Below are 27,922 nucleotides of genomic sequence, written 5' to 3' on the forward strand. Positions count from 1 at the left end.
CAGTTTCTATGGTAGTATAACACTTTCTGGGCAAGCGTTTGACGCAGAAAAAACATCACAAGCCTATACAACTATATTTATGAAAGTACAAGAACATGTAAGTTTATAATAATTATTAAAGCATTTCAAATCAAATATTTATTTTTGGTATAAAATATTTGTTAAAAAGAAATTGAAAACAAAATCTTCCAACAGCTACCAAGTACCATTAAGTCATCACCAACCATTGATATACAATAGTCCATTACAATTCATTTTTATCACCAGCCACTAGGCATAAATAGCCACATCCATCAAAATTAACTACATAGAATTAACTGTACATATTTGAAAACCCAGCACCAAAAAATTTAGCAACAGCCACCAAAAACTAAAAATCCAGATTCCCTACCCATGAATCCTTTAGCACCAACCACATATCACAGCAGCACTATCCAATCATACATCAGCAAATGATGCACCATCATCCATCTACAGACACTCTGAGCCAACCACTCATCACATGGTATACAGTAAATTGGCCACAATACATCTACCCTGCATAGACAACCTCTCAATAAACATTCAACAACATTCCTACACCAGCCACTCAGAATCAACTACCCTTCACTAACCACTCGTCATTTAGCCTGTAGAACATTATTTAAAACTAACCAATTGGAGACAGCAAGCCAAAATGAATCACCAATCACTGACACCCATTATCAAGTACTCAGCAAACATATAACATAAAGAATAACATTGTCACATTCTACAGTAACCAAGCACTTAGAACCAAAGGCCCATGAAAATAAACACAGCATCAGCCACCCAAAATGAAGAACCAAGCTGCAGTTATTGAAAGCTATCCATCCGTTTGCTAGTATGCACTGTGATATTGTCTATAAAACATCCCTTTAACCAGGACTGAAAACTGTTTTTTTTTCTCTATGTAGTTTAAGAAATGCTTTAGCGAAACACAAGGCTATTTAGGAACAGTCATTAATAAAATAAGGTGAGTTCAAAAGAAAAATTAAGATACTTTTAAATATTTTTTTGTGTTTTTAGTAGAGATTTTGTAACCATTAAATAGAAACACAATTTCAGTTGTTAGCATTGTAAAATTAGGGCAGTGTTGTGTAACAGAAGTAAACATTTCTGTGCTAAAAATATAACAAAAGTCAGTTTCAGTAACACCTTTATTGGAGCAGATAGAGACAAGTACAGTGGACTTTTTTTTTTACTACTAGGTCTTGTGTTCAGGATTGGCTGTAAAATATTATAAAGGCTGACATCAGTGTTGTTTATAAAAGGCTGCCAAGGGCAGTTTTACTATACTCTGTGGGAGGTGATGCTGGTAGAATGTTCAAAGCAGCATCGTCCCCTGCAGTGAAGGTGTAAGCCCAGTGATCCCTTTACACGGTATTCAATGGCAATACAATTTACATGTGTCATCCCAAACTCAACCTCTTTTGTTACAATACAATAGGGAAACAAGTACATAAATAATAAACCTATCTTATTTGGGGGATTGTGGGTATATAGTACATGTGTATGCACTTTATTTATATGTATTATTATACATAAAGCGCCTCCCATCATTATCGGTGAGTACAAATTTTAGGGTTAGACTTAAGGGTTTTTTTATTATTTGGGGTGGGATTTTTTTTTAGATAAGGTTTTTTTTAACTTTATTTGGGTAGAAAATAGGTGAATGCCCTTTTAAGAACAATGCCCATCCAAATGCACTTTTTGGGACAATGGGTAGTTTAGTTTTTTATTTTATTTGGGGGTTGTAATGTTAGGGGGTAATTATTTTTTTATGCAAAAGAGCTGTTTGCTTTAGGGCAATGCCCTACAAAAGGCCCCTTTAAGGGCTATTGGTAGTTTGTAGAATAGGTTTTTTTTTTATTTTTGGGTGGGTTTTTTTAGGGGTATTAGAATAGGATTTTTTTTTATTTTTTGTAATTTCTTTTGTTATTTTTTGTAAGGGTAGGTTTTTGTTATTTTTTGTAATGGTAGGTTTGTTTGTTTTTTTGTGAAAATGCTTAGGTTTCACTTTAATTTTACAGGTTAATTTTTCTTTTTTTAAAGGTAGTTAGGATATTTTTAATTTAATTTATGGGTATTTTAATTGGGGTTAAGTTAGGGGGTGTTAGATTAAGGGGTTAAGATGTTAGTTTATTATTTTGCGTTGTGGGGGGATGGTGGTTTAGGGGTAAATAGTTTATTTAGATAGTTTGCTTTGTGGGGGGATGGTGGTTTAGGGGTTAATATTGGTATTTAGTGTTTGCTATGTGGGGGATGGTAGTTTAGGGGTTAATAGTTTTATTTAGATGGTTTGCAATGTGGGGGTGGTGGTTTAGGGGTTAATAGTTTTGTTTAGCGTTGGCAATATGGGGGGTGGCAGTTTAGTAAATGTACTTTGTAAGGTATTTTTGTTTTTTGTGCAATTTTTTAGTTTAGGAAAACAGTTAACCAGAGTTTGTAGATCGCAGTATGGATTGAAGCGGAAAAGACTATTGCACTTGCGCAATCGCAATTCCAAATCTATTATTGCGCCTCACTTGTAATCTCGCCATAGATATGTTTTTAAAACAGAACGCGTTGGGTATAGTGTGATCGCAATACTAGAAATGTATCAAAACAAATTTACACATTACTAAATGGCTTTACGTTTAATATGCAACCACACTGTAACAAACATGGTATTAATATAGAACACATTTGCAATAGAACTAAAACACATACAGTACAGTGAGAACTTATTGAGGCTATACAAATACAATATATATAGAATTCCAAAAGAACATGTACATAGTGCAAATTTTAAAGCAAAAAAAAGGAGTGGCTACTGTCTTCTATATGCTATTAATATCCTGTACATGCAATTTTCTTCCTAAAAATGAAAAGCACACACCAGAAGTTTAAAAAAAGAAATTTCTTTAAATACAAAATTGACAGCTAGATTATGAGTTTTGCGTTATGATTGGCTCGGTAATAACTTGCAAGTTATTGTCACCGCTCACCTATTACAGGTTTGCAAAAACCCGTCGATATGGCTGCATTGCTCAATACTGCACACAAATACCAGCACTGCTTTGAGCTGCTGTTACGTGCTCATGCACGATTTCCCAATACACATTAATGGGGAGAGCCAGCTAAAAAAAAGCCTAACACCTGCAATAACGGAGCGTAAAGCTCTGCAACACAGCCCCATTGATGTCTATGGGGAAACAAAATGTATGTTTACACCTAACACCTTAACATAAACCCAGAGTCTAAACACCCCATATCTGCCGCCCCCCACATTGCCGACACCTACATTACACTTATTAACCTAATCTGCCGCCCCCAATGTCGCCACCACCTACCTACACTTATTAACCCCTAATCTGCTGCCCCCAACGTCGCCACCACCTTCATTGCACTTATTAACCCCTAATCTGCCACCCCCAATGTCGCCGTCACCTACATAAATTTATTAACCCCTAATCTGCCGCTCCCAATGTCGCCGCCATTATACTAAAGTTATTAACCCCTAAACCTCTCGCCTCCCACATCACTAACACTAAATAAATATATTAACCCCTAAACCTAACCCTAAGTCTAACCCTAACTTTAATATAATTAAAATATATCTAAATAAAACTTACTATCATTATCTAAATAATTCCTTTTTAAAACTAAATACTTATCTGTAAAATAAAACCTAGGCTAGCTACAATATAACTAATAGTTGCATTGTAGCTATCTTAGGTTTTGTTTTTATTTCACAGCTAAGTTTGTATTTATTTTAACTAGGTAGACTAGTTAGTAGATAGTTATTAACTATTTACTAGCTACCTAGTTAAAATAAATACAAATTTAGCTGTAAAATAAAACCTAACCTGAGTTACACTAACACCTAACATTACATTAAAATTAAATAAATTACATTAATTAAATTCAATAAACTAAATTAGAAAAAAAATTAAACACTAAATTATACAAAATAAAAAAAAATCTCAAATATTTAAACTAATTACACCTAATCTAATAGCCCTATCAAAATAAAAAAAGCCCCCCAAAATAAAAAAAAACCTAGCCTACACTAAACTGTCAATAGGCCTTAAAAGGACCTTTTGCGGGGCATTGCCCCAAAGAAATCAGCTGTTTTACCTGTAAAAAAAAATACAAACAACCCCCCAACAGTAAAACCCACCACCCACACAACCAACCCCCCCCCCAAATAAAATCATATCTAAAAAACTTAAGCTCCCCATTGCCCTGAAGGGCATTTAGCTCTTTTACAGTGCCCAAAACCCTAAGCTAAAAAATAAAACCCACCCAATAAACCCTTAATAAAACCTAACACTAGCCCCCGAAGATCCATTTACAGTTTTTGAAGACCGGACATCCATCTTCATCCAGCCAGGAGAAGTCTTCATCCAAGCGGGCAGAAGTCCTCAACAAAGCCGGGAGAAGTCTTTATCCAAGCGGGCAGAAGTTAATAAATATTTACTAACTAATCAACCTAGTTAAAATAAATTCAAATTTACTTGTGAAATAAAAATAACACCTAAGCTAACTACAATGTAACTATTAGTTATAGTGTAGCTAGCTTAGGTTTTATTTTACAGGTAAGTATTTGTTTATTTTTAAATAGGAATAATTTAGGTATTAATTGTAATTTTTATTTGGAATTATTTTAATTAGGTTAAAGTTAGTGTGTTAGGGTTACGTTGGGTCAGGGTTAGACTTAGGGTTAGGTTTAGGGGTTAATAACTTTAGTATAGTGGCGGCAACATTGGGGGCAGCAGATTAGGGGTTAATAATAGTAATGTAGGTTGCGACGATGTTAGGGACAGCAGATTAGGGTTTAATAATATTTAACTAGTGTTTGTGATGCGGGAGTACCGCGGTTTAGGGGTTAATATGTTTATTATAGTGGCAGCGATGTCTGGGGCGGCAGATTAGGGGTTAATAATTGTATTTTAGTGTTTGCGATGCGGGAGGGCCTCGGTTTAGGGATTAAAAGGTAGTTTATGGGTGTTAGTGTACTTCGTAACACTTTAGTTATGAGTTTTATGCTACAGCTTTGTAGCGTAAATCTCATAACTACTGACTTTAAGGTGGCGGTACAGATCTTGTGGTTATGGGCTGTACCGCTCACTTTTTGGCCGGACAGGCAAACTCATTATACCGGCGCTATGGAAGTCCCATTGAAAAAGGACTTTTTGAAATGTGCGTTAGTTACGTTGTGTTACGGCCAAAAAGGTGTGCGGTACAGCTATACCTACAAGACTCGTAATAGCAGTGGTAGTGAAAAAGAGCCATAATGCTGCTTTTTCACTCATAATGCACGATTCGTAATATAACCAAGAGTATTTTACAGTATAATTGAAATATATATAACTCTACATGCACATGTACAATATACCCACAACCCTCCAGATTTCTTATTTATTTATCTTTTCAAACAATAAAAATTCTGTAGTAGACTGTACCTTTAATAAACCCTTTAGACAGTGCTTTTCAAATTATTATCTGTACTTCCCAAAAATTTGAAATGTAACACGGTTTTGCGTATGTGATAGTCGAGTTTGTATCATGTCAGTAATTAACAAATTGAATCACAACTAGATGATACAAGAACCTTCGGCTCTCTGAGCAAGTTCTTTGTTTAAAATGCTGGTGCACGGTGCATACTTTAATACACTTTTGAAACAGCTATAGCTTTTATTAGAATAATTGTTGCTAATACATTTATATTACAAAAATGCTTCTATTCAAAACTGAAATGCATTTATGTGGGCTCCAAATTTGTCTGGAATGTCCTTTTGAGTGTTTACTGTTTCAGAGACATACTCACATATGCTGTGCATGCTCTGTGCACCCTCAATTCATTTTATATAAGCAATTACTTAATTTGTGTCATCCAAACCACCTCTGAAAACGCACCTGTTTAGAGAAGCTTAACATCAATCCTCTACTTTTTATCCTAACCAAAATAAAACTTAAACTGCCTTGACTAAATGTTGCAACTAAAGATACCCTAAACCTTCACCTAGATTACGAGTTTTGTAGTACAGCTATGCCACTGAAAAATTGGCCATTGTGCGTGGAATGGCCAGGAACACATATTACGAGTTGCGGCGGTATAGCTATACCAAAAAGCATTTTAGCCTGTAGCGCAACGTCTATTCCTCACTCAAAAAAATGATGTTTGAGTGTGGGATTTTCATAGCGCCGGTATTACAGGTTGTGCATTCAGGCTAAAATGCTTGCGTTACAGCCTATACCAACATGATAAATACCGTGATCTGAGAGCAGTAAATACTATATAAAACACATTAACCCCTAATCTGCCGCCCACCCACATCGTGACTATTAAATAAACCTATTAACCCCTAATCCGCCGCTCCCCGACATCGCTGACACTAAATAAAATTATTAACCCCTATTCCGCTGCTCCCCGACACAGCTGACACTAAATAAACCTATTAACCCCTAAACCTCCGGTCCCCCATATCGTCGCCACTAAATAAACCTATTAACCCCTAAACCACCCGCCCCCTACATCGTAACTACTAAACTAAACCTATTAACCCCTAAACTGCCGGCCACCCACATTCCAAAACACTAAATTAAACTATTAACCCCTAAACCTAACACCCCCTAACTTTAATTAAAAATTACAATATAACTATCTTAAAATAAATAAAAACTTACCTGTGAAATAAAAAAAAGCTAAGTTTAAACTATAAATTAACCTAACATTACTATTCTAATAAAATAAAAAAACTACCAATTAAAAAATCTAAATTACAAATTTAAAAAAACCTAACACTACTGAAAATTTAAAAAAATCTAAAATTACAAAAAATAATAAACACTAAATTACGAAAAATAAAAAAAACACTAAGATTACAAGAAATAATAAACAAAATTATCAAAAATAAAAAACAATTGCAAGTAATCTAATAGCCCTATAAAAATAAAAGTCCCCTAAAATAAAAACATGGGCATTGCCCTTAAAAGGGTATTCAGCTCTTTTACACTTTGCCCAAAGCCCTAATCTGAAAATAACACCCCAAAAAAAATAAATACCTAACACTAACCCCAGAATATCTACTCACTGTTCCTGAAGTCCGGACATCCATCTCCATTTAGGCGGCAAGAAGTCTTCATCCAGACGGTGCCATCTTCATCTATCGTGGGGGCATTTTCTATCTTCATCCCAGTGGCACAGAGCAGAGCTATCCTGGACCGGCGATGACATCCTGCGCGGATCGTCCTCTTCAAACGGTCACCACCTTACACTGAAGTTGAATGCAAGGTACCCGTTTCAAAATGGAGTACCTTGCATTCCTATTGGCTCATTTGATTCTTCAAATTCAAATCAGCCAATAGGGTGAGAGCTTCTGAAATCCTATTGGCTGTTCAAAACAGTTAATAGGATGAGAGCTACTAAAATCCAATTGGTTGTTCAAATTAGCCAATAGGATTTCAGTAGTTTTGAACAGCCAACAGGATTTCAGAAGCTCTCATCCTATTGGCTGATTTGAATTTGAAGAATCAAATCAGCCAATAGGAATGCAAGGTATGCCATTTTGAAACGGGTACCTTGCATTCAACTTCAGTATATGGTGACCGCATGAAGAGGACGCGCCACGCAGGATGTCATCGCCGATCCAGGATAGCTCCGCCCCGCCAGGATAAAGATAGAAGACGCCCCCACGATGGATTAAGTTGTCGCCGCCTGGATGAAGACTTCTCGCTGCCTGGGTGAAGTCTTCTTGCCACCTGGATGGAGACTTCTCAACGCTTGGATGGAGACTTCTCGTCGCCTGGATGGAGATGGATTTCCGGACTTCAGAAATAAATAGAGTAGATATTCTGGAGTTAGTGTTAGGTATTTTTTTTATTTTGGGGGGTGTTTTTTCAGATTAGGGGATTGTGCAAAGTATAAAAGAGCTGAATGCCCTTTTAAGGGAAGTGAAAAAGAGCTGAAAGCCCTTTTAAGGGCAATGCCCATACAAATGTCCCTTTAGGGGCAACGGGTAGCTTAGGTTTTTTTTAGAGTTAGGTTTTTTCTTTTGGGGGTTGTTTGGGTGGTGGGTTTTACTGTTGGGGGGACTTTTTTACAGGTAAAAGAGCTGTTTACCTTAGGGCAATGCCCTACAAAAGGCACTTTTAAGGGCTATTGGTAGTTTATTGTAGGTTAATGGGTATTTTTATTATGGGGGGCTTTTATTTTTAAAGGGCTATTAGATTAGTGTAATTGTTTTTATTTTTGATCATTTTATTATTTTTTGTAATCTTAGTGTTTTTTATTTTTCGTAATTTAGTGCTTATTATTTTTTGTAATTATAGATTTTTAAATTTTTTTAGTAGTGTTAGGTTTTTTAAATGTGTAATTTAGATTTTTTAATTGGTAGTTTTTTTTTGTTTTATTAGAATAGTAATGTTAGGTAAATTTATAGTTTAAACTTAGTTTTTTTTATTTCACAGGTAAGTTTCTATTTATTTTAAGCTAGTTATATTGTAATTTTAATTTAAAGTTAGGGGGTGCTAGGTTTAGGGGTTATTAGTTTAATTTAGTGTTTTGCGATGTGGGAGCCAGCAGTTTAGGGGTTAATAGGTTTATTTAGGTGTTGACGATGTCATGGAGCGGCGAATTAGGGGTTAATAACTATTTAGTGGCCGCAATGTCGGGTAGCGGCGGAATAGGGATGAATAATTTTTATTGATGTCAGGAAGTGGAGGATTAGTGGTTAATAGCTTTTATTAGTGTCGGCGATGTCGGGGAGTGGCGGGTTAGGAGTTAATAGCTTTTATTTAGTGTCGGCCATGTCAGGGAGCGGAGGATTAGGCGTTAATAACTTTTATTAGTGTCGCTGATGTCAGGGGTGGCAGATTAGAGGTTTTAGACTAGGGGTTTATGTTAGGGTCCTATGTTTAAATGTAACTTTCTTTTCCCCATAGACATCAAAGGGGTTGCGTTACGGCGATCTCCATTCTGCACTTCAGGTGTTAGTTTTTTTTCTAACACTTTCCCCCCATTGATGTCTATGGGGGAAAGTGTGCACGAGCACGCCAAATTAGCCCTTGGCTTTTGTGCGGTATGGAGCTTAACGCACCATAACGCACAGCACAAGGAGGCTTTTCAGTAACTCCTAATGGCAGCGCTATGGAGAGTGAAATTTTTTTGCCGTTATTTTTCCGCACCCTGTTTTGTGCAAAACTCGTAATCTGGGCGCTTATGTCTCTGCACCCTCAACCTTTAGACTGTAAGTTCTTCCTGTACGAGTTATGTTTAGTCTGTTATGTACTTGTATCTTACTACAAATGTTTGTCATTGTATAATTCTAGTTTTTTACCTAGCTCTACAGAATTTTGTGGCGCAATACAGATTCATGATGATAATAATAATATTAATGTTCTAATTTGTTGTTATATTTTTCAGTACAACAAGCAATCGAAATGTACAATTGGTAGTCAGCCTAGTTAATTTATTTGAACCAAATTCAGTAAAGGAGGAAGAAGTAATTAAAATAATATCTGCAAATGGCATTGAAGGTCAAATAGGAGCATATGAAAGTAAGTGATGGGTTGTTGAAATTTATAAATGTTTTGTGTCCAAATCACCCTATGGGTTGTACTGATACATGACTTAACAATAGCACAAATGTTATACATCACTTTGCAAAAACAAATTTTACAAATGCTTTCCATGAAGTTTATACTAATTTTGGGCCAGAGTACAAGTGGAGTGTTATTTAACACTTACGCTCAAGCTTTAACTGCGCTAGCAGTAAGTGTTTTGCGCGCATCGGGTTGCAACGCTAACCTGACGCTCGTAAAAACGCGAACTTAGAATATTGCAATATGATAACCTATTCCCCATAGAAGTTAATGGAGAAAAAAACCTAAAACCCTACTAGTGGGCAAACCCGATCACATATTCTCAAGTGCGCTACCCTGACAAAAAAATATAAATATTTCACGTTCCAATGTTCTACACATAGAATAATATGTTCTATTTACTCATAAATACATATTTCTACATATATCTGATGTTTTTGGTACAATATATATCTATACATACAGTATATATCGTTCCCTAAAATCCAACAATGGCCTGCTCCTTGCATCTTCTATCACCTCCTCCCATGCTAGACTGCAGGAAACGATCCCTCAATTCCTCCTGTATTTGTTTGATAAATTTTGTCCTGTGTCTTAAAAATATTCTATTATTGTTGTACTTTTATCTTTTATACCCATGAACAGCCCTGTGAAATTTGTTGGCGCTTTATAAATAAAAAAATAATACCTATTTATATACATATATATTTATATACAAAGATATATACATATATATATATATATATATATATATTTAGAAATACTTAGAACATATTCTGCTATGTGCAGAACACTGGAATGTCAAATATTTACAGTAAAACAGTATAACACTTTATTAAATATGAATATTGCATAAATATGCTTTTATACATGTTTTCATCTACTTAACAGCAAAGGGCTCCAATGCACTTATATATATATATCTATATATGTGTACATATGTATGTATGTGTTTCCATGTGTGTATATGTCTGTAAATACATTTATACACATTTAATACACAAATACAAAGGTACACATATAAAGACATATACAGCTGTAATCAAAATTATTCAACCCCCATTGGAAATCAGGTTTATTGTAAAAATGTACAGACTTTCAGCTGTTTGCAATGAACAAACCAAATAAAAGCAATTGAAATAGTTCAACACAACGAAAGCTTCAAGAGGTTTCCCCAAATTCAACTGGAAATGTAACTTTTAATGAATTCTGCAGTCTCCAAAATATTCAACCCCTTCATGGCAAGCATCTTTAGTACTTAGTAGAGCGCCCTTTTGCTGTTATGACCTGCTGCAAATGAGATGCATGGCCAGACACCAGCTTCTGGCAGCGTTCCTGAGGAATCTTAGCCCATTCCTCATGAGCAATGGCCTCCAGCTCAGTAATATTCTTGGGTTTGCGTACTGCAACCGCCTTCATCAAATTCCACCAGAGATTTTCTATGGGGTTCAAGTCAGGTGACTGTAATGGCCACTGTAGAATCTTCCAGGACTACTTCTGCAACCAAGCCTTAGTGGAATTTGAGGTATGCTTCCTGTTGGAAGGTCCAATGACCCCCAAGCTTCAGCTTCCTCACAGACGTTTTCTCCTAGAATTTCCGGATACTTCAATAAATCCATCTTGCCTTCCACATGCTGCAGGTTTCCAGTGCCAGAGGATGCAAAGCAGCCCCAGAGCATCACAGAGCCACCACCATTCTTAACTGTAGGCAGAATGTTCTCTTCAGCGTATGCTTAATTCTTCTTCCTCCAGAAATACCTCTCATCCATCAGGCTGAAATGTTGCAGTTTTGTTTCATTGCTCTACAGAACAGAATCCAAAAACTTCTGTGGCTTATTTATATGATTTTGAGCAAACTGACTTTTCTTGTGCTTTTGGGTCAGTAAGAGCCTTACTGTGTAAACTTAAATCTCAGTGTCTGTTGCCACCAACAATAGGTCTTTTGCAGTCACTCAATGGTTTTTCTCAACCTGCCATCTCAGAAATCTGGTTACAGCCATGGTTAGCTTCCTTTTTCTGCCCAGTCCAGATAGTGTAACCACTGTTCCTTTAACCTTGAACTTGCTAATGTTGTCTTTAGGAACATTCAGTGTCTTCACTATATTTTTCTATCCTGTTCCTTGTTTGTGAAGGACGATGATCTTTTCTCTTAACTTTTTGGACCATTCTTTTGACTTTGCCATATTTCTAACAAGCAGTCAAACGTGACCCTCAACAAAGCCCTAGCCAGTTCAGGTATTTCATGTGTTCTAGCTCAAGCACACCTGGTGCAACTAATGAAGCCCTTGATTAGTTGCATCAGGTGTGCTTGAGACAACACCTGTTTTGTATAATTGTGCTGTTGTGAGGGATTCTATTCAGGGGGTTGAATAATTTTGAGACTGCAGAATTCATTAAAAGTTGCATTTTCAGTTAAACTTGGGAAAACCAATTAAAGCATTCAATTGTATATATACATACATATACATATTTAGAGATGTATATGTTGATAAATATAACAACATTTAAAATTAGGGGGAGGTAAAAAGTGAGTTTAAAATCCTCCACTATGCACAAAATATAGAGAAAGTAACTCATTGTGTAGTCCATTAACAAATCTAGACAGACCAGAAGGCTTGTTTTTCCCACAGAAAACCTCTGAATTACATTGTTTCCTATGTAGCAAAGGATTCTGGGTAATATATGCAAACGAGGTTCACAATGACACACTTTTTTACTTTGTCTGCTTTTCAGCAGATTCCCTTTACGCCAAAGCATTGCTGTTCACACACAGCTTATAAGCTTAGCTAGTGCAGTGATGCATAACCATCCCAGGACAGCCTGCTATGTGCAGAACATTGGAATGTCAAATATTTACAGTAAATACACAGTATAACACTTTATAAAATATGAATATTGCATACATATGATTCTACATGTTTTCATCTACTTAAAGGGTGGTTTTGCCACTCATCAGCTGGGAGAAGGTTTGAATCACTGCTTGGTGAAGTTGATTTCTGGACAAAATACAGCAACATTTAAAATTAAGGGGAGGTAAAAAGTGAGTTTAAAATCCTCCACTACCCACAAAATATAGAGAAAATAATTAATTATGTAGTCCATTAACAAATCTAGACAGGCCAGAAGGCTTGTTTTTCCCACAGAAAACCTCTGAATTACATTTCCAATACAGCAAAGGATTCTGGGTAAGATATGCAAATGAGGTTCACAATGACACACTTTTTTACTTCGTCTGCTTTTCAGCAGATTTCCTTTACACCAAAGCATCGCTGTTCACACAGCTTATAAGCTCAGCTAGGGTTAGTGCAGTGATTCATAACCATCCCAGGACAGACTGCTATGTGCAGAACATTGGAATGTCAAATATTTACAGTAAATACACAGTATAACACTTTATAAAATATGAATATTGCACTACTTAAAGGGACATTAAACCCAAATTTTTACTTTCATTAGTCAGATAGAGAATACAATTTTAAACAACATTCCAATTTACTTCTATTATCTAATTTGCTTCATCCTTTAGATATTCTTTGTTGAAGAAATAGCAATGCACATGGGTGAGCCAATCACACAAGGCATCTATCTGCAGTTACCAATCAGCAGCTTCTGAGCCTATCTAGATATGATTTCCAGCAAAGGATATCAAGAGAATGAAGCAAATTAGCTAATAGAAGTAAATTAGAAAGTTGTTTTAAATTGCATGTTCTTTCTTAATCATAAAAGAAAAAAAATTGGGTTTAATGTCCCTTTAACTGCAAAGGGCTCCAATGCACTTACAGTATATATATATATATATATATATATATATATATATATATATATATATATATATATATATATATGTCTATATATGTGTAGATATGTATGTATGTGTTTCCATGTGTATATATAAATATATATATATCTGTAAATACATACTTACATCTATAGACATACTTTTTCTCCCATAACACCTGAAAACTCATATCTTTGAGCCCTTACAACTGTTTTGTGCAATATTTTTTTTATGTTTTTTATTAGATGTTGTTATTATAAGTATGACTGTACTTTGTAATGTATTTTTGATGTGTTTTGTGAGACTTTTTTATTTTGCAAAACAGTTAATCAGAGCTCTTAGGATGCGCTAACCTGACGTACGTTAACTTGAATTGCGCTCAAGAGATCGCATTTATTTTCAACTTGTAATATCAGCAAAAAACCTGACGCACAAAAACCCGAGATAAACCTCATGTTGATCGCGCGTAACTGTTAGCGTTCCACTCATAATCTGGCCATTAATTAATGTCCATTTAGGTTGGATTTTCTCTAAATATGATAATTCAGTACTGAATAGCAATAATAAATCTTCGAGTCTAAACAGCTGTTTTAAGAATATTAAAAAGATTATAAGAGATGTAAAAGATCTCAGATGTTTGTGTCCCCTGCAGATAGTTTTTATTTTTCATTGTACTCAAGCCAGAAAAATTTAGGAATAAACAGAGAAATTAGTGATTTCATTGCAGTACATCAAACATGTTTAGTTTAAAGGAAAGTTATTGTCCACATAAATTAATTGTGTCTCATTAACAGGAAAGACTGTCTGTGATGGTTTTTACTGTGATACGGAGACAACAACTTGTAAAGCCATTAACAATGTGAACCCCCCTAAGTGTACGTGCAAGGAAGGACGATATTCTTATACAGCGACCTATACTTCCTGCAGAGGTGAGAACAAAATACCTTTATTTATACACCTCCCACACTGGGACTGGATACCCTTATACACAAATATCCTCAGATCAAGGGTTGCTTATTTATCAACACACACCCTTCATCTCAAGTCTCCTTCTCCTCTTCATTACCTTCACATATTGTGGTCTATCTATCAAGCTCCAAATGGGGCCTATCGATCAAGCTCTTCAGACTCGCCAGAAACACAAGTTATGGAGCAGCGGTCACAAAGACCGCTGCTCCATAACCCTGTCCGCCTGCTCTGTTTCAACCCAATTGAGTACGATCTGGTTGATTGACACCCCCTGCTAGTGCAATGCTGAATACGGAGAGCGTATTGCTCTCCGCATTCAGCAATGTCTTGCGGACCTGATCCACACTGTCAGATCAGGTCCGCAAGACATTTGTTAAATTGGCCTCTTAGGCTCAACCATCTCCTTGCCAATATTATCTTCCTCACTTCCAGCATTAAATCTAGTCTACAGTTTGGTGCCATTATATTGACTTCACCCACACAAACATGACACCAACATTCCAAGTTTAGATTCCCACAGAGAGCTGGCTCACAATCAAACTAAAGTCAAAACGTGTTGTGCCCGTCACAATCTATTCCTCACAAAGGTTTCCTTGAGTTGATGTAAAGGGGCTGATTTATCAAGGACTTTAGACCAAAGACTTTACACCAACCACAAGCAAGATTTCAAATCAACATGAACGGATCAAATATAAATTAACCACTCTACTCAGATAAAGGGACACTGTAGTCAGAAAATAAAGTATGATATTTCAGAAAGGAATGACCATAAATGGGCCTTAACAAGTGACTTTCAATTCTATGTGTTTAACCCCCACAATGTTTTGTTTGTGTTTTTATTTCTGTTATGAGCTGTGCGATGCTACTTTATTATTTATTGCTCATACAGCTCACTATTTTCCTAAGCAGAAACTTATACTGCTTGCACTGCTCCCTGACAAGTTAGACAGCTAAGGAAATGTGTCAGGGATTAGTGCAACCAGTGTAAATTTCAGCTGCCAACCCCTGTGCTGCTGTCTAGGCCGCATAGGACATTATCATCCCATGATAGCCTTACCCCTGCCACAATAAATGCTAATGAAAATCTCTTTCCATAACACTTATCCCTGAATTCCTATTGTTAACAATCCTACGTACACCAGACTCCCACCTCATTCCCCTAAAGCAGCCAAACACCCTACAGTACTACCCTATAACACTTGGATCCCCTCCCACTTCAATACACATATACTTATATGATATCCCTATCACATGAGGAACCAAATATATCATCTCCAATGTAACCTCTCCTCACACCAAATGCCTTTCTCCAGCTCCCAAGACTCCTTCTAGCACCTAAGTGACCTCCTAAAAAATACACCTATATATTACTGGAAAATCCACGTTAGACCTATGGTTGCCACCCAGCTGGTATTTTTACAGTTAAAGTTGGAAGTGAAGATTAAATATAAAGATGCTTTCATGGTTAAACTTCTTATAAGTCTGTTTTAATATAATTATAAACCAATGATCATGTAAAAATCAATCCTAGCTGCTTTGCTTTGTAATTAGTCCTGTATAATTACTTATGCAAATCTATGTTCGAGCAATATCATTTTTCAACATTTTCCTTAATGGTTTGGGCCTATTCTGAATTCTCTCTATTTTTAAAAGGATTTTTTTTTTTTTTAAACCCTGATTGGTTAAGTATTTAACTGAATCTTTTCTGTAATAAATGTTGGTCGATTATAATCTCTATCCCGAAATCTATATTTTAACAATTCACTTTACTCCATAGTTTGCGCCTCTTCATAAACTTTATCTATTACATGTATGAGATAAACTCTGTTTCATCCTGTTCTTTAATTCTATGCATGAAAAAAATCAAACTTTTATATATATGACTGTTGACAACTTTAAGAGCTTTATATAACCTTCGCCATCCCCTAGAACCACAACTTTATGTGAACCAGAAAACATAATGGATTTGGATTAAACTTTTTTTTTTTTTTTTTTAAATAATAGTGTGGAATTTATTGTTGCTCTCCTTTGTGTTGTAGCTTGTGACCCCAACTGCATTGGTGCAGACAAGCACTGTGTTCAGGCACTTCCCAGTAGTATCCCAGAGTGTAAGTGCCAGCCAGGATACAAACTTGACTCTAATACCTGTAAAGTGTAAGTAACAATCTACTGCAAATGTGTTGTACGAGGTATGAACATGCAAATTAAACGTGTGCACAAACTACATACAGCTATTGCATATACACGCAAGTATAAACTGCACAAAAGCATACAACTTACGCATAAGCGCACAAATTACTCATGAGGATGACCTACATTAAGTACATCCTAAGGTAGATCAGGGTCTAACAGTAGATATCTCTCCACATTTTCTTTGATTTTCTTGTTTCACAGCAACCAGTAGTAATAATTTGGCCTCAAGTACGCTATACCAATATATACATTTTTTACACGTGTACATTCAGCACTACAGTTATGGGGGTAGATTTATTATGCAACGGGTGCTGCATTGTATGCCCATCGTTTCAGGTTTGCCTGAAACGGAAGTTAAGAAGCAACAGTCTTAAAACCGCTGCTCCTTGGGGGCGTGTCCGAACAGCGACTACATACAGTCGCACTTTCCCTGTGCTCTCACGGAAAATTTGATACCCGCCGGTAAAAAAAGACTTTGCAGCTAAATTACAACCATACGTGTACATGAGCAAACCTACATGTCAGCAGTTGAATCTTGGTGGAATTTGCGCTGTAATTTATGAAGTTTGAGCTCGGCATTGGACGTAAAAGGCCTAGAGCGGCGGCTCATATATAGGCAGCGCTACCCCCCTCGAGGTATTGAGGGTTTTTGCCTGGATTGGGACTCCAAAAATCTGCCTGATTTACACAACTTTCTGGAGCGCTATACCAGCAAAAAAGCGCCGTAAGAAAAGAAAATATCTTTGTTTCTTTTTAATCCTTACGGGGTAAAAATGGCCGCCATACAGGAGACAGGCCTGCAAGCACGTTTTGACCATAGTATGGAGAGACTAGAACGCTGCTTTCAAACCCTGCTTGCAAGGGCCCCATGGGACTTCTTTACGCAGGCTTATCATAAGCAGCAACAGCTCAATCAATCTATTACCACTACCAATATAAATCATACCCAGGACGTATCTGAATCTGTTGGACCTTCACTATTACCTATACGTACAAAGAGACTAACGCTCTTCTCATCACAACTGACAAGCCGCATGGCAGGAGCCTATAAAGAGGATAGCTCGTGGCAGGTTGGAGATGCTGACAATCCAGCTAAAAAGCTGCCTGCAACCCCAGCAATCAACAACGTACCTGCAGCAGAGCAAATAGCAGGCGTTATAGCCCCAAAACTTCAGGCGCTGGATGGGATCTTGATAAAGGCTAAGCAGTTGCGGGGGCCCAGGGCAGAACCCCGAGTAGCCGTATGCTTCAAGATGATCTTTACTCCGGAGTGCCCTCCCAAATCTAAGAACGCAGGGCTCCTGTCTAATCAGCGGGACGCCGCTGAAATGCTCCAACTTGAAAAAATGGAAGCGGGTGTTAACCCTATAATATCCTACTCAAACCGACGCTACATCTATGGCCTGGGCGATCAAGACTTGGACAGCGAGATGACTTTTTCTTCTGAGGACTGTGTGCTGGAACCAGGAACTGGTACTTAAATTCCCATATGGCGCACACAGCTTACTACGGGCTGTGGGAGAGATACGAATGTTACTGAACTGTTCATGTAGAGGTTGCACGTATGTTTCATTTTACTATGGCACATTTTTAGTGATAGAACGCAATTCAGCATAGTTACATATATTGTTATACCGGAGTGATACCTTTGAAGTATAACTTTATTATCTACCCGACCTGCTCCCTGAGGCTTACGGCCGGAGCCGAGGTGGGGGGTTAAAGTGGACTACAAGAGGTTTTGACTAAGAAGGTTCCAGTTTCAATGTTTTACTTTTTTTTTTACGCTTATAATGTGAATAGCGCACTGTATATATGTTTATTTCCAAAATCACACAGTGGGTTTCGCTGTCTCTATAATGTCCTTAATCACATTTGTATGTTTTCTGGGGGTTTAGGGGGGGCCCCTGGGGAGACATTCTACTATATATAATTTAAATGGGGACGTCTGGATTTAGCGGGTTGCACTGTCCACAAGTAATAAAATGTTTAATTATCTCTCTACCCCATATATTTAAGATAATCTACTGATATATAGCATAATGAGAATATCACCTAACACACAGCCCTATAGAGCGCTTAGACAGCGGAGTAATGCAATGTAATGTGCTACTTTAAAATTATGCTGACACTAAAAACCATCTCAGCGGCAAAAGAAGTATATTTGGATATTTATCTCTACTGATATCCAATATCTAGGACATGAATTTAATCTCAGTTGTGTTTGTTATCTATATCATAAAGGAGTTCCCAATTCAGGTTCATGCATCTTTCATTTTGTTAATTGGAGACAAGAATGTCTTTACAGCAATATATTCTTAGAGATGCATTTTCTTTTATTGTTTTGGTTGGTTATTTTTAAATCCCCTACAAAGTATTGTTGACATACCCAGGATCCAAGAGTGATCTATTAAGTTAATACAAGGGGAGAAAATGAGGAGAAAAGTTGATCTATCTCAGGTGCATCTTAATTTCTTAAAATGCAATGTATATGTACTTTGATGACTGTAATTTGCAACCTATGATTGTTAAAAATGTATTACTTATCCTCAATAAAAACATTTAAATATATAAAACCGCTGCTCCTTAACTCTCTGCCAAGATCGGGATGATTGACACCCCTGCTAGCGGCCGATTGGCTGTAAGTGTCCTGGGGCTGGCATTGCACAAGCATTTCACAAGAAATGCTTGTGCAATGTTAAATGCCAACAGCATATGCTGTTGCCATATAGCGAGGTCGAGCGGACATTTCTGATTTTTGAAGATTGCTTTCATTTTCTAATGTTCATAATTAGATCAAATATCCACATTCGAAATTTTGAATGTAACATTCGATTCAACAAATACTTTTTAGACGTTCAATAGTTCATGAGGTAGGGAATTTAGTAAAATGATACATAATAGATATAAATATTTTGATTCAAATGTTTCTATTTCGATGTTTGCATAATTCAAATATTACTTTTAAAGATAGCATAAGAAATACTATTACATTAACAAATGTTAGAATGTTGTACAAACTTTTGAAATTTAAAACGAACAAACGAATGTGTTAAAATTTGTTTAATTTTTTTGAATGTTACAAAACATTTTTACATCCCTTTCATTCAGTGCAAAAGATAGGCACAATCAGATTACACTGACAAAGTTGACAAGAAAACCCTAACTAATTAATACCTGTACAAAAAATGTGCATTACAATTATAAATAATAACTCATGTTACACAAATTATGCAAAAGTATTGGACACCCGCTACTTGTAAAAGTTCTAACCAAGTAAAATTACAAAAAATACCTAAGTGTTGCACACACATTATACATAAACGTACAAGACATGACTCATAATCCACAAGTGACAGCATCCAGCAATTAAGGATGTTTTCTGCAGTACTCCTAAATATTATCAATGTCTCAGATAGTTAAATACTTCAGTTATTATTCTGTGTAATTAAAGGGGCACACATATTAAGATTAAACTGTCATGATTCAGATACAATATAAAGATAGAAGTAAACTGAAACGTTTTTTTTATAACATTGCATACTGAATAATGGGCATTTAATATTAACTCTCATGTCCCTTTAATTCTACATTACAAAGACTTGTTATGTTTTCTTTACATTACTACCTATTGACAGTTATTATTTGCTGTTCTACAGATGTTCATTTGGATTCTCAGGAGAGGAATGTAGTGACAGTGAGTATCTGAGTATTTTCATTCTACTTTTGCAGAGCATATTTATCCCCCTAATTATTTATCTATCTGTATTGATTGCACTCACTGATAAACCAACATAGAACCACTTGCAGCCAATCAACTTAGAGTTTGACAAGTCAGTTTACAAATCAGTAAAAGTCAGATAAAGAAGTCAGCTTTCTCTCAAGTGGCTACATTTGACCAATTTCAATAGTAAAACGTCAGCTAGGCAAATTTGTCTCTATACTGACAATCTATTTTTAACCACTGGCATTTTAGGTTTATCAGATGACTCGGAAATCTAACTTTCTATTGTATTTCATTACATGACTTTGCATATATTTCATGAACAAATAAATCCCATAGCAACTCTGGCAATAAACAGCTGATAATGGCCCTGATCAAAATTTATTGGCAATTTTTTATTTTTGTCTGAATTGGGACTTGGGAGCCGAATTTCTTGTGATCACAATGTTATATCATATTGTTTGTTAAAAACCTGCCACGCTGTGAATGGGCTTTCAACAAGAAAAGCTCCTGAAAATGACTTTTAATGTGTCAAGTAAGTCTTTTCGAAATAGAAACTGGGAGCTCTCCCGAATCTGACACAAATAGCCCATTCACCCCTCTTAAGGTTACATTATAGCTCTATTCATGTAACCCCTTTGTTCACTCTGCAAAGAATATATTCAGTTAAATTTGTGACATTCCGCTATGGTCACACAAAATACTCCATATGTATCCTACTTGTAAAAAAAACTAATCAAAGAAGGCGCCCATAGCGTAGTATAGTATTAAGAGACATATGTGGCAATTGTAAATGAAAATTCACTCTTCTTGAAGCACTTTCATGTGCTATATTTGCAGGCCAGATATTCAAAAGTAGTCTGACTAACTCACCTCCTGTATCAGGAACCGGATAGTGGGTCACCTTCTCATAGGCGATCTGTAAAAACTGGATCCCAAGGAATGGTGTAATGCCAGTTAGTGTAACTTCATACTTACCAAGACCAAAAAGTGTGCAAAGAGTGTTTGAATAAAAATTGTGTTTATTATATCAAACACATAGACAGCGACGTGTTTCACAGTGGACACACTGTTTCATCAGGCTGAACCCTATAGGCTGTTTCCTATATCTATCTTGGCAGGATGGATAAACTTCAATAGTCACTTCAGGACAACAACATCTGCAAATGGCATTGGACATTTTTTTATATTTCATTTTTAATATTTTATTGTAAGTCACACATTTGCACTCGTGATTGTCACTAGCAGCACTGCCATTATGAAAATAGTGTTTTTACAGGAGATCGCTTAGTCACAGCTTTCATAGTGCAATCCTTTTCCATCCACATCACTACTAACCCATCTAAATGCAACTTTTAGGTTTTCTCAATGGGCACAATTTTTCTGTCTCTATAAAGTCACTTTGTTGCTTTCACAAGGATTCTTTTAAACATGATTTATTTCTGTTTGTTAAAGGCCCATTATGGCATGAACCGTAAACAAGATGGTGACTATGAGTTTCAATGCAAAACACTTATAGGGGACGATTTATCATGTGTCTGGCAGACATGATCCTCAGTAGCGGATTATGTCCGCCAGACATTGATAAATGCTGACAGCATACGCTGTCGCATTTATCATTGCACAAGCAATGCTTGGGCAATGCTCCCTCCTGTTTTATGTATACAGAGTCACAGTATTTGCATAATAACTACATAACACCTCCTGCAGATTTGCGGGCAATCGTCTGCTAGCAGGGGGTGTAAATCAACCTGATCCTATGCGATCGGGTGGATTGTTGTCCGCCGCCTCAGAGGTGGCGGACGAGTTAAGGCTCGCGCGGAAACAGCTGCATCAAGCTCCATATGGAGCTTGATGAATCAGCCCCATAATATCTTTTTTTCTTTTTACAGGATTTTAACTTTTTTAAACTATAATTCATGACCCAGCTGCCTTGCTGCTTTGCATCTCGCTTAGCGACCCTTAAATGCGATTGCACCTTCGTGAACTGCTTTCTATAGGGGGCTTTCATACGTTATTGAACTAACAGTCCCAAATGCTTGTTCCAGTTTACAAGAAACTTGGGTCCCAATTTGGCCAGAGAGCAAAAAGTTTTTTCTGGAGCAAACCGTTGATAGATTGTTATCAAGGCTTATATGTTTAATCCTTGCAGAGAGGTTAAACACATAATTAATGCCAGTTCTGGGTCAGCAATGTGTAGTAGTGGCCTGGATCTAAGCACGGCTACTGAGCCACTCAGTGGCAAGCATATGTGTGTAGCCAACAATTGCCAACTGTGTCCAGCTCATGGATCAACAGTGCAGAGCTGACTTTAACCATGTGTTGTTTAACACTCTATGCAGGAGTTGCATGTCCCTTTTAAAGGTAAGCAATACGCACACATTGTTGTAGAGTTATTAGCAACATCAATAAATGTATAAAAATAACAGCTAGCATCATTTAACAAATTGATTAATTAGTTGGGATTGGGAAACTAAGATGATTTTAATATAAACAAAGTATATTGCAGCCATTTGGCTCTTCATTGTAAAATATCTTCATGCACAGTAAATGATTTAAACACAATTATTACTTTGTTAGCAAACTCTTCAGCACTGACCAAGCAACTTACTATAATGCTTCAGGTTCTCTGGAGACAGTTAAGTGAAAACAATAATCAAGGTTACATTTCTGGATATGTAGACAAAATAAATAATGAAAACAGTACAGTTTTGTATATGCATAAATAAAGCTTATGGGGATTAAATGATGTTTAATGCCCCTTAAATATAAAGAAGTCTATTTCCAGGGGCATGTCCGGGCAGCAGCCATGAGCAGTCGCAATATCTTGAGCTCTTGCTGTGCTAATCCGCCAATTACTGCCGGAACATCGGACTTCTATTGAAAAGGATCTGAGATCTTAATCACCCCTAACTGCGTGGATGCTATAATCCTCAACTCCGGTGTTTTTATGACCGCAGAGCCCTGATCTAGACTTTTGAGGCCTAAGGTGGCGGCCTAATACAAAACCTCAGAACCCCCCCAGCAATCAGGCTGGGTACAACAGTCACTGACAACTGTTACTTTCTACCTCTCCAGACCACTCATTCTGAGAGACTTATCTATAAGACTGGAGGCTTTATAGATTTACCTAGGATATGACTTTTCTAATTATGACACATCTGGATAGATGGGAGACAGCCACGCTGCAGATGCTCGATAATCACTTTGCCGAGTTTGAGCGGGAACTCTGCCACATAGTTGGAACCATAATGAAGCCCTTAAACCCTGAATTAAACCTGCTGGAACAAAAGGAGATATGCGACCTGAAAAGATTGGGTGAGGATTTGAGTGATGAATTGTGTGGGACAGACCTTAACCGCTCACCCTATACTCTGCTTCTAACGGCACTTTATGAACCGGAGCCTAGAGTGTCTAAAATAGCTGAAATAACACCGGCTGGTCGTTTTCACAGGAGCCCCCACACCCGGTATCTCTGAATGCAATTACAACTTACCCATGGTTGTTAATAAGGTACGGAACTGACATACATTCAAGCCCGGTCTGGCCGCAACGGCTTCAACTCCAGAGGCAGGGAAAGAGGATATGCTCTCTTTGTAGCTGCTGCTTATGTCGCATGAGTATAGGCTGATTTACTGCTGTTTCTCAGTGGATCTGTGACTTTACACCAGGGACACTCGCAGACCTGCCAGTAACCTTGCATTATACACCAAATGCTGATTTACCCACTGATGTCTTTAATAGCTTGGTGGGAAGCTAACTAAAGCTAAACATAATGAAAGCAATTAGCTTGATAACAGATAGTATGCAGTTTTCCTCATGCCTGCTCTGTACCAACTAGATCACTTTGTTTTTGTTTTTTTTACATGATTTATCTTAAAGTTATAGTAGTTTATACAATGAGTTCACTTTGCACAGAAAAAGGAAAGAATTATCTATGACATACTAAAACATCCCTTCCTATAGCCAACATAAACAATAATTCTATAGCTGAGATTTTATAAGGCCAGAATGTTGCTAAGATGTGAGCTTACAAATGTATTCACAAATAGTGGGAGTGTTCCACGTGGCTAAGTTTCACTATATGTGAGGTCTCTGAAGTTTCTTTATATGTTTATTGTTGCTCAATCCAACTCTTCTGACACTCAGGGGGATACTAATATAGAAGACCTGTGAATACTAACCAAATTATAGATTTTAACTATAGCTAGCACAATAAATTGGAGTCCCATTTATGCTGGAGCAGTTCCCTTTACTGCCAGTTGGCTAATATTTTCAAAACTTTTAAGAACTAAGAGCACATATAACAAAACCCAAGCTAATGTTACAGATCTTGTCCTGCGGGCAGCGGCCGAGTTCGTGGGACTGAGCAAGATATTTATCTCAGGGATTTTTGTATGCTTATTTGAATCTTGTTCCCTTTGCCGTGTTCTGGGTCTATTGGCCTATCAGATTTAAGACTCCCCTCCTCTTGACTGACCAATCTTGATCACAGGTATCTCTGAAGTTACCCCACAAAAATGTTTCCCCAAATATTACGATAATCTGGTTATTAATTCAAATATGATATTGTCTTTACACTTCCCTCATATAAACCCCCACATACTAAGATTAACACTTATATGCTATACTGATCCCCTTTTGCTCATCTTATATTTTGTTTCAACACCTGGAAATTATATATACTGGATTAGATATTTCTTAGATAATAGCTGACATTAGACAACTGTAGGCCTCCAGACATTAATACAAGTGGTATAACAGTAACTGCTATATATATAATCTTTCAACTATATTACTACATTTTCTGTTTGTAATTAAAACTCAAGGTCCAATAGTGACCGTATGTAACATTGGAGTTCCTCCTCTTGATCATTTAGATTGCATAGGTCCATGAGTGGCCTTTTGAAGTTCTGGAGGCACATTTATTTCTTACGAAAAATAATAAAATGGGGTTCCAATATTAAGGTTTAGTTTTATTTTGAATGATAGTACTGTATTGTTCTTCTGATTATACACAGTTTTGTATATTGTAATCCAATAGTTTGTACCTGAATGTAATTGCAAAGCAATTATTGATGTACCCAATGTATATATGCTACTGAACTTTTGTTCACTGTTTTCTATTTCAACAACCTCAATAAAAAATTAAAATAAAAAAAAAATTAAAATCCCCAGGAAATTCCCTCATTACTGCAAATACAAATTTGAGAGTGTGAAGGGCAGAGAGAGACTTGCACACATGATCAGGGTCACCCTATCTGCTATCATTAGGCCACGTTTTTGCTTACCTATCCATTACTAATGTTTTCCATACTGTCAAATGGAAGGTCTTGTGTCATTGCCTCTCTGTCATCCTCTCTTACCTTTCTTCCACATCATTGGGTTTATTTATCATACGCCGGGTGGACATGATTCGCTATAGCGAATCATGTCCGCCCTGCATCGCTAAATGCCGACAGCATAAGCTGTCACTTAGAGGTTATTTTAAACAAAGAATGATCTGCGCTCACAAAGTGGTTTATAATGCCAACAGATACAGGTGATTTCTCCAACACACCTTACAAACGTAATTGGAAAGATAATTAGAGAGTATTAGTTCTAACAGAAAGAGCTAATCCAAACTAAAATCTGTGGCGCTTCAAATAGCTTAATATAAACTTGTACGGCTATAGATAATAATATTCCATTTATTATATAAGATGGGGTAAACGTTTTTAACAAATCATTTAATATCAATCTTATTTTGAAATACAGAATGTACACTAAAAAGAAATTCACATATAAAACATTATATTAAATCATTGCACATTCCAAGTTATTGTTCTCATAAAATGTGGTGCTGTCATAAAGTCTTCATTTTTATCCCTAGATTATTTGCTTATCCTGGTAATCATTGCAGCAGTGGGTGGAACATTAATTCTTTTTTCTATTGGAACAATTATTGGACTTTCAATCAGGTAATTAGCATCCTACTAGGGACACTAAAACCAAAACTTTTGTGATTCAGATATAGAGCATGCCATTTTAATAGACTTTTCATTTTACTTTCAGTATAAAATTGTGTATAGTCTTTTGTATATGCACACTTGCTGAGGCATCAGCTACTACTTAGCCTGTGCAAGAGTTCACAGCATATAGATATATGAGTCTGCGATTGGCTAATGGCTGTCACATGATACAGGGGGCCAGCAAATTGAAGTAAATTTTAAAAATTGAAAAAAATCTATTGTTCATTTAATGCATTTGTTAATTATGCAGTTCTACAGTATATGATAGTCCTTTAATTATTAATCATATGCTGTTATAGCAACAAAACTCACATTTAGCAAAAGTTCGGATTAAGTTTGTATACATACTGATGTCATAGTTTTCCTTTGTTTGGATTATAAATTCAGGCGAGAAATTAAATAAGCATACATGTATATACACATTATTTTTACAATAACTTAATCAAAATAACCCCTATAATCCATGGATTTGTTTCTACCAAAAAAGCCTACAGAACCACTGTATCTGATTGGCGACCATTTTGATGCAATGAAATAAACTATTAAGCTAAGGCTGCTATACTTAGATGTTTACCAGTTTTGTAGACATTATGTTTGTTCTGTTTTTGCTGTTTCTCAGCTACCTGTATTGATAATATGGTGTTAAGCTAAAAGCATAAATGTAATTGTGTTTTACACAAGTATATGTTGTATGACAATTATGGTCTTACTTAGTGAAAAGCTGTTTTATTATGAGCCCTGATTGGATAGGAGAGAATAACAACTTTCAAATTTCACAGTGACATATTTTGGCTTGTGCCTAGAAAGATTAAGCTAATTGCAAATCTTTTCTTTTTCAATCTAAATGCAGGAGGAAGAAAAATAAAAGTGATAGTGAGAGGACTCAGTTAATTAATAAGGAGATCAATGAAAGAGGCCCTGCCACTGGTGGTCTGTTTCCCAAAGTGCATGCCAAAGTAGATCAGGGTCATGTGAACAGAGCGGTCAACCCATATGAAATCACAGACGAATACTCCCGCAAAACTCCCAAACGTGATTATGATGAGGTAGGTACAGCTGTAATATGATGTAATATGATGTAAGACAAGTATTGATAATACTTCTTTGGGAAATACAAAATAAAAAACAACTATAAACTTTTTTTTTTTTCTTATAGGACCCCTGGTATGAAATGTCAAAGAAGGACAGAGACTAATGAGATTTGGTGCCTGAAGGAAGTTTACACAAAGCCATGACTGTTTAGCAGGAAACTTGTAAAAATTAATATGATGGCGTTATTTTATAGCAGCTATGTACAATTCGAATGAATACACTGAGCGGATAGCGTGTTATCAGTGCTAAGTAGACATTGCTCTTATGGTTCTGTTTTATGCACTGGAGTAGTACAAATAGAGATATCTTGTCAAAATTAATTTGACAGGTACCATGCCCCTTTATATGCAGATCCCCATCCACTCTCCTCCCAATATTTCCACCCTATCCGCCCACTCTTTTCCATATTTCACGCGTCTTTTATGGCTTATTCCCTTCTTTTAAGAACTTTTTAACATTTATTTTAATGTTACAATAATAATAAACAATATAATTTATTTTAAATTGTGTTGTGTTAATGTTTTATGTATTGTTTAACTGATATTTTGT

General features: G+C 36.4%; 1 protein-coding gene across 1 annotated transcript; it reads left to right on the forward strand.

The window, feature by feature from the left end:
• Nucleotides 1-27,511, forward strand: MUC13 (mucin 13, cell surface associated). Its single transcript, XM_053689790.1, has 9 exons — nt 1-97; nt 936-994; nt 9,431-9,564; nt 14,182-14,316; nt 16,396-16,510; nt 20,206-20,243; nt 26,143-26,230; nt 27,132-27,327; nt 27,438-27,511. Exons 1-9 carry the CDS (start codon nt 80-82, stop codon nt 27,474-27,476), a joined length of 822 nt encoding a protein of 273 aa, XP_053545765.1. The 5' UTR covers nt 1-79; the 3' UTR covers nt 27,477-27,511.
• The last annotated feature ends 411 nt before the right edge of the window (nt 27,512-27,922 follow it).

Source organism: Bombina bombina, chromosome 1, assembly GCF_027579735.1.
Source record: "Bombina bombina isolate aBomBom1 chromosome 1, aBomBom1.pri, whole genome shotgun sequence".
NCBI classification, from domain to species: Eukaryota; Metazoa; Chordata; class Amphibia; order Anura; family Bombinatoridae; genus Bombina; species Bombina bombina.